A 12,205-nucleotide genomic window follows, 5' to 3' on the forward strand; every position below is an offset into this window, starting at 1 on the left:
AGCCCAGGAATGGGTACAGGGACATCATCTCTGGTGCTAAGGTGGAATCCACTTGGTGAAGAATCCAGAGAGGGTGAAGGTGAAGGGGACTGGGGTTGTTTCGCCTGTAGAAGAGAAGGCTCGGGGGGACCTTATCGATCCCCATAACTCCCTGAAAAGAGATTCTGGCCAGGTGGGGTTTGCTTTCTCCTCCCAGGCACCCAGCGACAGGATGAAAGGACACAGCCCTAAGCTGCACCGGGGGACATTTAGGTCGGGCATTAGGAGGAATTTCTTCACAGGAGCCAGCAAACAGAAAAGTTTTACACTTTCGAAACCCTTGAGGTCTCGGCAAAAGGCGCAAGAGAGACAAAACCCCACGCCGAGCACGCCACAGCCGGCGGCCGCGCCGCACCGCCCCGCTCAGGCCCCGCTCAGGCCCTGCCTCGCTCAGGCCCCGCCCCGCTCAGGCCCCGCCCCGCTCAGGCCCGGCCTCGCTCAGGCCCCGCCCCGCTCAGGCCCCGCCCCGCTCAGGCCCCGCCCCGCTCAGGCCCCGCCCCGCTCAGGCCCCGCTCAGGCCCCGCCCCGCTCAGGCCCCGCCCCGCTCAGGCCCCGCCCCGCGCGGGGTCGTTGCCACGGGAGCCGCGCGGGGTCGCGCACGCGGCGGCGCCCAAGATGGCGGCGCCCGTGTCGGTCTGTCACATCGCCTGCTGCGCCAACCGGGCGGGCGGCGGCGCCGTGGCCTGGGGCCGCGGTGGCTTCCTCGCCTTCGGCAGCTGCCACGACGTCATCCTCTACGACCCGGCGGTGAGTTGATGCACTCTGCGGGGGGGGGGACCGGGGCCAGGACCGGGACCAGTCCCAGTCCTAGTCCCTGACACTCGGTGCTGTCTGTCTGTCCCGTAGGTGAGACGGGTGGTCGCCGCCCTTCGCGGCCACGCCGGCAGGGTGAACTGCGTGCGCTGGGTCCGCCGGCGCGACCACGGTGAGTAGCGCGGCGGTGCTCGGTGGGGCCGCGGCCGGGGCCCGTTCCCCTCGGGCCGCGGGCGCTGCTGCCCTTGCAGGGCAGAGGTGGCGGGGGAGGCTCGGCAGCAGCGGGGCTGCGCTAAACATTCAAGGAAATAGGGAACTGCGATCCTCGCAGTGCATCCTTTCACCTTAAGCCTAGCTTCCTAGTAGGGATTTTCACACAATTAATTAGTTTGGAAAATATCTTTGAGATCACTGAGCTCATCCTATGCGCCAACACCACCGTGTCAACCAGAGCATGGCACTGAGTGTCGCGTTCCGTCTTTCCTTAACTACCTGCAGGGACAGTGATTCCACCACCTCTCTGGGCAGCCCATTCCAATGTCTAAGCACCCTTGCTGTGAAGAAATTTTCCCTGATGTCCGACCTAAACCTCTCCTGGTGCAGCTTAAGACTGTGTTCTCTCATCCTGTCACTTGCTAGCTGGGAGAGGAGACCGACCCCTACCTGGCTACTCCCTCCTTTCAGGTGTTTGTAGAGAACGATAAGGTCTGCCCCGAGCCTCCTCTTCTCCAGGCTAAACGTGCCCAGCTCCCTCTGCCACTCATAAGTTGCGTGCTCCAGACCCTTATCAGCATTACTGCCCATCTCTGGACCTGCTCCAGCACATTAGAGCCCTTCCTGAATTGTCAGGCTCAGAACAGGATGCAGTACTCAAGGTGTGGCCTCATTTTAACAGATGGGTCTGCAGGAATGTGAGCTGCCGAACCCAGGTGAGCTGCGTGATGGGGGGAATCTCTGCTTCTGGCCCCACAGCCAAGGGCACCCTAGGAGGATGTTTGCCTGGGGCTGTGGCAGCTCACACAGGTTGATGGCTTGTGCTGCTTGTTCTTCTCCACTCTCTTCAGTAATGTTTGGAGTTTTGCATGTTTTGACTTTGTAAACTGATTCAATGCCTTTTCAGCAGTCTCTGAGTATAAAGCTCTGAAGTTGCATAGAGGTTATGTGCTCGATAAAAAGAAACTTTAGGTAGATAGAAATGTTTGAGATATTTATGAGGTTTTGCTGGATAGTAATTTCAGGATTTAACATTGCTTAGTGCAGGCTTTTCATAGGCATATATTCTTGCCCTTAGGCAAATATGAAAACTCACTGAAGAAGAGAAATGTGACTACTGATTAGACTGTTAATGTAATGTGCTGCTTCCCTTTTTTTTTGAGAAGTACTGAGGTGCAAGCATTTGTTTTTAATAGTGATATAAACTGCTATCCTTTCAGGGGGTTGCACTGAAACATATTCTTCTTAAAAATGATTAAAATAAATTATTTTCAGGGAACTTGGGAATTAGGTTTTCTTGTGAAGCTTTGAATTCTGTTTGTTTAAATTTCTCTTGCTTTATTTTCCTGTCTTCCAAAAAGACCAAACAAAAACCCAAAGATTATTTTACACTGTTGGATTTGAGAGTCTTCTGGAAAGGTATTTTTACCACTTTCACACAGAACTTTAAATAGTTCTGAGAATTTTCTCTTTATATTTTCTTAGGGAATATCTTTGCTTTTAACCTGTTCTGCACAGTGCAACTCCTATTAACCATACTATATTTCAGTGGAAGCTTTGGTTACCCGTGATATTTTGTGAGTAGTAACCAGCAGAGCTGCTTATATTGCTGTTACAAAGTTAAGTGTACACTGAACTAACGAAAGCGTATTTTTTAGCTTCTGAAACAGAGTTAATTTCTGGTGGATCTGATAAGCAACTTATTCTTTGGGAATGGAAAGATACAGTAACATGGAATAATCAGGTAAGCAGGAATACCTTATTTTCAAATCTCCCTTTGCGCTAGTTTCTCACATATCACAAATTATCTGTTTTGTTTGTATTTCTGGTTCATACTATTTATTTCACTTTGACTGTTTTTGTATTTTTTTTTAGTTGAACCCAGTATGTGTATCCTTGAAATTGTTGGTACTCTGTCTTGATATGTGTTACTATAAATGTTGTTTCCTCTACTCTGTGGTTCATCTTTTTCAAATCAGCATTGGTAAAGAAATTAACGAACCCGTTAGTCATTGAGTGGATTTGTTTAGGTGTCTGAAAGACCCTGTTTATCTGTTCTTGACTCACCAGCTTTCTGATCTCACATGGCAGTTTTCTTTAAACCACCTTAAAGCCTTCAAACCATGAGGACTATTCTGAGCTGGCATTTTCTGTATCCTTCTTCCTTGTTTCCTTATATCCATTTCTAGTGATTTCTGGTCAATCTGTACAACAGTGTGGGGTTTGTATATAGATAGTCTTACCAGGATGATATACAAGTTGGAGTAGATGTTTAACAAAAATGAAAATTAAAAAAAAAATCTGTGCAACAATTGGCTTTTGTCAGAGAAATGCAGAAAACTAAGGAGACATGCTAATTTATTATTTGCTCTGTAAAATGTAAGGCAAAAGATTCAGTGTTGTGTGAAAGAACCTTCCAAATGACCTGAATTTTTGATTAAAAAACCACTTTATTACCTATCTTTTAACATCTTGCTTGTTAAGCACTAGATAGTGAATGGCTGTGTAGGTAACCCATTTCATCATCTGTCTCAAAGTTATAAGACTCGGCATTTTAAAATGCATGAAAATGCATAGTAGGGGGAAATGAACCTACTTTGATGGGGGAAAGTTCTCAGAAATAAGTTATTTCTCATCCTGATCCATTGTAACTGCTCATGCATTTGTTTAAGTTAACTTACAGACTTTCTAATAAACTTTTTCTGCTGATGTGGTGCACAGCCATATGGCAATAATTTTAAAAGAATGTGGCTAAATGTGCGCATTTTAATGGGAGTTCTAGACTAGGGTAAATTCTTAAAAACAAAGTTCTGTATTCAACTAATCAAAAATTCTCACTGAGGCCTACCAGGCTGTATTTTGGAAAGAGATATCAAGTCTGTCTATGATAAAATCTGAATAAATGCTGCATAACTGCTGGTTGCAAAATTCAAAGCTTCTCATTTTGATCTTAGTGTTTATGAGGAACAGATTGTAAATTGAATCACCTGTACTCATTGTCTAAATTTAGTGGTTTTGTTTCTCATGTTGGCATTTTGAAGCAGTAAAAAGCTGTTTTGGTTTGTGAGAACACAAGCTAAACATTGCTGCTAGAGCTGCTGTAGCTACTGCTTATTCCATTGTATTCTCTGCTCTGTCTCCATCACTAAGGTTCTCCAAACTTATGTAAGATGTTCCTTAGGCTGAGAGACAAGAGAAGGAGAAAAAGGAAGGAAAACTTCTCTTCCTAACTTCTATACTGTTTATAACTTCCCTCAAGGAAGGGTGAGGTTTGTATAATATACACGGGAGCATTTAATTCTGTTCAGCTTTGAGCAAAATCTTACCAATTTAATATTCATTGCTGTTGTATCCCTTCTCTGGGTTTCCTGGAATATGCTCTAGCTTAAGCATAGCTTGGCAGATACTCTCCCATTGCAGGTATAGAACTCATTTTCAGTATTAAGTTATTTTTTTTCCTAAAGTGGCTTTAAAAATTCTCTCACATAAATTACTGCAATTTAAAACTTTGTAAAATTTTCTCATGTGTTCAGCTTGTGAAAAGCATTCCTCTCAAAGGCCACACGGAATCTGTTTTTGCTGTGGATGCTGTCTACCAGTCAGATGAACCTGATTTAAATCTGCTAATAGCTTCTGCAGCCTCTGACTCTACTGTGAGAATCTGGTCTCGCCATGGTTCAGAAGGTAACATTTTTTTAATGTTAGGGATAACATTAATGTTAGGGATAACATACTGGCTAAATAAGAATGATGAATGCATATCCATTAGGTATAAAATTCTAACATCTTGTAATGCAACTACATTGATTTGTCTTCAGACTTCAGTACATCAAAGCACTTTGTTCCTCTTGGAAAGCCTTGGGTCAGATTTGTTCTGCAGAATGATGTATCTTTATATTTTGTCAGGGATGTGTGGCCAGAACTTACATTTTTTTTTTAAATATGTATTCAGCTTATGATATTCTGAACCATTGTTTTGCTCTGTAATGTGTAGGCAGACTAGCTGTATGCATATGTGAAGTAGAATTACGTAGCAAAATGATTAATGCTGGCATTAGAAAGGTGAGGTTTAACTAGTCACTTGTTTTTTTCTATTGGTTTGAGTCCAGTGACGTTTGGGATAATGGGATCTTGACCTTCTGTTGAGCTAGGCTCTTGCATGGAAATACGGGGAAACAGCATTCTAAAATACATAAGAAATAAATTGGGTAGATAATTGCAATTTCAGGTGTTATTTGCTGGTTGAGTTTTAGTGGCTGCATTTCTTCAGCTACTTTCTTCCTTCTCATGTGTATTTGAAGATCTCGTACTGCTTTGCCTAAGTGTGAGAAGTGGGAGTTGCCAATCTACAGTCCCATGTTCTGGAAGGTGTTTTTGGTGCTCCCAAAGAACCCCATGAAGTCTCATCTTTTCCATTTTGTCTTGCTGGTGAGGGTTACAGTGATAGAGGGACTAATTCTGTAGACAGTTTTTTTTCTGCTGTCTTCTTGTTTATTTTGATCTGGATGGCTTACTAGTTTAATGATTTCCAGGATCTCAGGGATGTTGGCAGGTTTTTGCTCATCTCTCTAGCTGCTGTTGTAGAAAATTCAGTTTTATCTTCCTGTGTTGTGAATGCTGTTGCCACAGGATATATTTTGTAGTATTTATTGCTTCTGGTGTGTTACCGCAGTGAAGCTGTATAGATTTAACACTTAGTATTACCTTGTAACTCAACTAACTGTATGAATTTTTATGGTCACACAGAAGATGATATTATTGTTTAGGCTTCTGAAAAAATGTAGATTTTTTTCAGCTTCTTAAAATAAAAATGGATGGGAAATTTTTAACTATATAATATAGAAGGAAATGACAGTGTAATTGTAATAGTCACAGCAAATGAGATCAACACTGTCTGTTCCTGTTTTCCAGCTAAATGCATTGAAATTCTGCAGTTTGGAAATGGATTTGTTATGGATGTCTGCTTATCCTTCTTGCCTGGCAGCGATGGTAAGTAAAGCTGCACATCTTGAATATCAATGCAGGAAGAAAAATCTAAGAAATCCCCCAAACAGATTTTCATTTTACTAACTCCAGACCTCTGTACCACAGTTTTTGTTTCCTGTGAAATCTGCTTAAACTTATTTTTGTATCTAAAGATTTTCTCTGAACTCTTCCCAGTAATTAAAAACAAAGACTGATTAGTGTCTTCAAAATGGCACTCAGATGGAGTTGCTCAGTTGAACTCTTGAGATGGAAAGCTTTAAACCAGGGTAAAAATGCTGTAAATAAATGGGATAGGATGATGCTGTTAGTTCCACCTGTTCCTTGTGGTGCTGCTGCATATATTTCTTCTTGTTGTTTGAATTGAAGGGCAAAACTCAGAAAAAATCTGAAGGCCTGCATTGAAAACCATAGGTTCCCAAGCAGTATTTATCATCTGTTTGTTCAGTCTTAAATGTGAAAAAAAATTGCTATGCTGAACTATTTTAACCTGACTGTTCAGTATGGTTTATGTAGGCTTCTACTAACAGAAATGTTATGTTTTGTAGGCTGCCACAGACATATTCTTTTTGTGCAAATAGGTAGAATCTTTTTTTAATAAATCAGATGTATCCTCAGGCCAGATACATGTGTTGAATTAAATTTGTGTTTAAGTATCATTAGAGTCTTTCACTTGGATGGAAGCCTGCCAGGCTCCCAACTGAAAAAGTGCTAAATTTTCTTAGTGTATCTGGAATTTTCTGGAATTTTCAGCTCTTTGCTCTATGCTTTCCACACTGATGTGTTGTTTTGATTATATGCCTATAAGCAGACTTTATTCTTTGGCTTTGATAATTCTGGGAGCAATGAAAGCTCTATCAAGATGTGTTGTCCTATTTGGAAATGCCTGTGTCTGTTTTCAGAGCATATCTGATACCAAAAGCAGCATCTGCACCATTAAAGAACATTTACACCTCTCCCTCTCTCTCTTTTCCTGTAAATACACTAACATGCACTTGTTAAGGTGAAGTTAAAAGGCTCGAGGGTAAATTAAAATCATTACTGCGGGTGTGAATATTCCTTAGAAATGAAGTGTCTGTGGTGTCTATGAGCATAACATTCATATTGCAAAACAATAGATTATGTCTTCATTTATGATACTGTACAGGTAAGAAATTCTCACTGTAGCACTCTAGAGTAGTGCATCTGTTCAATGTTGAAATCATGTTGTGTATAAGAGAAGTAACCATACATTCTGAAAACACCATAAATTAAAATGATCGTATTAGTTCTTAAAACTCAGTGTTTCTGAAACTCAAATTGTATAAAATGTTTGAATCTTCTGTGAATGGTGGAATAGCAAAGATTTTGTTTTCCCAAGTCCCCAAAACCAGTGTTGCTTAAAGTTACTTTGAGAGCAGGACAATCCTTTATTGTGAACTCTTCCCATTCCAATTCAGATTAGTTATCCAAAGCAGTACAGTGCTCATAAACTGAAAAAGAGTTCTTTATTTTTCTTAAGAACTGAAATTATTTTCAATTTGCACAAAAATTTCATTTTGTGTGTAATTTAAAAAAAATTCTAGACACTTGCTTTTTTTTGTTCCAGTTCCAATACAGATGACCTCTGCTGCTAAAATTGCAAAGAAACAGTTCAGATTTTGAACCATAAATGTATAGAGGTGTTTCCTGTAGAAATCTGTAAAGGGGCTTTTAATAAAACATAGTCAGTGTTTTCTCCCTAAACCTGACATAGTAGTCCATATAGCTGAGGAGTGTGTTAATTCTGAAATCTAAATAAAGTAGCTTAAAATATATTATTAAAAATCACCACTGATCATTTTTCAGTAACATTAATCTCTAATGGCAATTTGGAATTTTAATGATCTTCAGGGAAAAATGGTTATGATAAATTTAGGAGTTGCTCAGAAATCTTTACGAAGGCTAAGTTGTCAGCTGCACAGAGATTCAAAGAAGCTTTTCTCTTGAGAACAATCTGCATTTCTTAAGTCAGGAACTAAATACAGAATTACTTTTCTGAAAATCATAAGCTACATTTCCTGAAGCATTTACAGTAACCTTTAATTTCAGCAAGAAAAGAAATTTGAGGCTTGCATTGAAAATTAATACATATGCAATGGATGCCTTAACTTTCAGAAGATGTTCCTGATGCCTAGAATTTTAACTGATTGCCCTTGAAAATAAATTATTTAAAAAAATGGAAAACTTTTGTCAAGAAGTCAAATAGGGAAATCTGATAGACTGTTCATAAAAACCTGTCCAGCCATTTGCAGCTGGAAGGCAGCTTAAACACTTCTCTGGCAGCCTCTTTGTTAAGGGGTTTCTGTACATTTGCTGTTTAGCCTTGAAGAAGAGCTTTTTGCAGTTTTGGTTGGTTGCTTGCTTTTTGCCTTACAGTATCTGCACAAACTCTGCTTCTAAAATGCTGGCAATAGGTTTTATTTTTTACAGATCTTGATCAGCTATTTGTCATATAATCTGATTCTTCCTACGACCTAGATAATTGTCATGATATAGCATGGCCTCTGACAGTAAATAATCGTCTCCTCAGAACTGAATTGCAACAGGTGAAGAAAATAGCAAGTAAACTGGGAAAAGCTCTGCTTATCCAATGTACTTTTTTATTTCCTCTGCAGGAACTTTATCTTAATCAGATACAAATTCTAATAACCCAAAGCATTTATGTGAAAAACTACATACTAGTCCATTTTTGACAGATACATATTTCTTGATAGAACTTTTTGAGTGAAAGTATTTGCATTTGTCTGCAGCAGCAACTAAATCATAATTCTCTCTTTGGTTTTCTTAGTTAAAGGTTCATTCCATTGAGTAAATATGTAATTACGGTAATGGCCCATAAAATGTGTTTCTCAGGAAAGGATGATATTGTCTTCAAGAACATCCATTGTATTGTGTTTTATGGAAGAAAATATCACTCCTGCCCAATTTCTGTGGACCTGATGACCAGGTCTTCATTCAAAGCAGCTCATCACCTTCAATCCAAAGCAGGTTTTTTTTTAGACCTAATAAAGAGAGGAGGAGACAGAGGTGAATTGTGACTTGGAGGTTTGGAGAGAGGAAGCAAGTGATGGAACTATAAGAATATGGAATGTGACTGAGAAGTGCAAGAGGAACAGTGGATAACTAGGTACAGATTTGGTACAAGTAGAAAGAAGAGATTAGTATAGACGATAAACATACTGTGAATATTCAAGTTGATTTTTGATCTATCCATAGTAAAGATAAAATTATCTATATAAAGGGATGTAATGGAGGCTTTTCGTTAAAAGAAGTAGTTGACTTTAGTGAAATTTAGTATCTGGTTTTCTATCTAGACTTGAGAAATGCAAATGTCTAGCCCTTAACTTATAACTTACTTCTTCATAGTATTATACTAAATTTATTTGCTTTTACTGTTTCAGTCCACTGTTATAGCAGTAACACTTCCTTCTTATGATGTAAAAAAAGGAAGAGTGGAGTAAGCGTTAACTATTTTTCTTCATCCTCTTCTGTTGGAGAGAGGAATTAATACACTGTCTGACTTCTCTTTCTTAAACTTATCTTAACTTTCTCTGGTTTGATTCAATAGACTTACAGGGTTTGTGCACTTTTTAGGTTAACTAGTGGAACTGGCTCAACTACTACTCAAGACTTGAGTAGTCTTGAGTGAAAAACATTTAATTGCTTTTGTATTCTTGGGTACAGATAATGGTGATCTTTCTATTCTGATCTTTTTATTTCGTGTGTAATGATTATGCAAACTCCATCTAAACCCATTTTAGTTGATTTAGGAACTTGAATTGCCTTAGTTCTGAGTCATCTTGTTTCCTTCCTTCTGTTTTTAGAGCAAATGCCTGTTGATATCAATAAAATATAATTAATTAAAAACTCTAATACTTGAACTTCCTACAGATATATGAGCTTGCGGCAAACTACTCCATTTAGCATCTTAAATATTTATAGATATTATTGGCAGTTAAAATAACTTTTGAGTTCTGTGTTCTTAAGATACTAATTTATTAGACAGTTAATGTAGAAAACATTAAAAAAGTGGTATCACACTTGCCTGTCTGTTAGTATTGTTATATTTCTATATTGATTTTTACATTATTTATATTTTTTCATGTCCTAGAATATTAGGTCTTATAAAAAATGAAGATCTTCTTTTCCTTTCTAGTACCAATACTGGCTTGTGGTGGTGATGACTGCAAAATAAGTTTGTTTATACAGCAGAATGGTCAGGTAATTACAATTTTTGTCTCTTGCTGAGAGCATTACTGAGCTTTCTGCTTATTTTCAAATGTGCTGGTGACTTTTTCCAAGTTCTTCAGTAAGTCCTTTCTGTCTCTATGTAGCCATTGCATACAACAAACTTTTTTCAAATAGTTCATTCCTCTTTCTAGGTAATAATGAAATGCACATACAGAATATTGAAGTTGAATTCAGTGCATGACAGTATTTGTTTTTCTTAATTTTTTCCCCTGTGTGAAGATAGCCTGTTTCTATTCCCACTGATACAAAATAGCTGCAACTGTCCTACTTTATTAAGTATCTAGGCATTGAGTTGTTCATATGGAAGTGATGTTACTTTCATTCTATAAATTCTTATAATAATAAAACTGTTATGACTTCTGAGGAATTTTATGTTTGTTGCTAAGTATGCCCTTTATGCTTGACTGCTTTTGAACATCAAAAAAAAAAGTTTTTTTTGGAGTATCCAATCTTATAAAAGCGCACATTTTTCCTGTGTTATTTGGAAGCTGGCAATTTTTAGTTTTTCATACAGATAAATATTCCTTTCGAGCAGTAGAAAAACGTTATGTCCTCTCTTGCATCTGTTCAGAGGTTTTGTTAGATTCTAAAGCATGTGTTGAATGGCTGTTTTCCAAAACAGAACTCAGTATCACTTCTTTCTCTCACTCCCTTAAAAAAACCCTTCAAATCACAAATGCTCTCCCATTGCACCAGTGAAGCTAGCATTTAGAACCCCCCTTTGAAACTGGCATATATAGAACCACTTAGTCTGCTGCAATTGCTCAGACATACTCCCTTTAGAGATTAAAGAATAGATACTCCTTTATTCTTTCGGGTTTTTTTGAGACAGAGATAAAAGCTACTTTTAGATAATTTTGCCTGTTTGTGCTGCCATGTACAGTAATAAGATTTTTTTGGTTGCTGTTGTTGCCAGTAAGATAAGTACTTCATTCCCTTCTTCTATGTTTAATGATTTCTTGACCACTCAGAAGAAAAGAAGGGTGCTTGGTTAGATTTTTTTTTTTCTTTTTTCCTGTGTAACTTGTGAGTTATGTCAGTTTAATGAATTCTCTGGGAATTAGCAATGGCGAATTGCCACTTGATTCTCAGTGTGTTAAAGAAAGACTTTTATCTCAGGGACTGTGTGGTTTGTTTTTCTCCTTCAGAGTTTGAAAGTTGGTTTTTTTTGTGTGATTCAGGTTAATGAATTATATATGGTTTGACTGCCAAAAATGTTCAGAGATACATAACTTACTTTGCCCATTGTTGGCCAAACTTTCTGGTATAACAATAGTCTGCCATTTTAAAAGGCAGTCAGTCTGTGGAGGGTAAAGGAACGCAACTTGAATAAACAAGTTCCCTCTTAAGCTTTGTAAGCAAATTTGTGCTGTCTTTTTTTGGAGGTAGGAAACTTGATTTATACAAGGGGTGAGCAGTTTTGTTTTGAATGTGTTATTTTTCACAGTTTCAATTTCAGAAAGTATTTTCACCAGCTGTTGTGGTAGAGTTGGTGTTCAGAATATCTCTAAAATGAGGTGGGACTTTTTGTTGGTGTCTATCTTAACTTTCCATAACATCTCTTCTAGCTACGTGGACTGTGCAGGCCTCAAAGAGAAGAGTCTGTGTTGTGCTTTGCAACTATTAACAGAATTAAAAATCCTTGCAAGCCTTCAGACAGGAATTCCTGCCTAGCTGCTAAATCTCGTTCATCAGGTTTTCTCAGATGTACTGACACCTTTTTTATGGCTTCTTAGTAGTATTAAAGGTATTTGAAGGAAGTGTAGCCTTGCCATTTTTTACTGGAACTTTGCATGGGAGGGTGATTAGAATCTTAGCTCCTGTGTCATTCCCTTACTGGTAAGGGCCTGTAGCTCTGGTTACTTAATTCAGTGACTCTTGTAAAGCACTTCCTTTAGTTAACATCCTCAAAAAGGTTGTTATGGATATGAGTATGAATCCAGAG

The 12,205-nt window shown here is 38.9% G+C and overlaps 1 protein-coding gene across 1 annotated transcript in view; it reads left to right on the top strand.

Moving 5' to 3' along the window:
- Positions 1-628: 628 nt before the first annotated feature.
- ELP2 (elongator acetyltransferase complex subunit 2) overlaps positions 629-12,205 on the top strand; it is a 38,718-nt gene continuing 27,141 nt past the window's right edge. The window contains exons 1-6 of the mRNA XM_068194834.1: positions 629-786; positions 886-964; positions 2,664-2,749; positions 4,539-4,689; positions 5,917-5,994; positions 10,166-10,230. Coding sequence (XP_068050935.1) covers positions 655-786; positions 886-964; positions 2,664-2,749; positions 4,539-4,689; positions 5,917-5,994; positions 10,166-10,230 — 591 coding nt within the window. The 5' untranslated portion in view covers positions 629-654. The remainder of the gene's footprint in view (positions 787-885; positions 965-2,663; positions 2,750-4,538; positions 4,690-5,916; positions 5,995-10,165; positions 10,231-12,205) is intronic.

The sequence above is a fragment of the Anomalospiza imberbis genome, chromosome 1, assembly GCF_031753505.1.
Source record: "Anomalospiza imberbis isolate Cuckoo-Finch-1a 21T00152 chromosome 1, ASM3175350v1, whole genome shotgun sequence".
NCBI lineage: Eukaryota > Metazoa > Chordata > Aves > Passeriformes > Viduidae > Anomalospiza > Anomalospiza imberbis.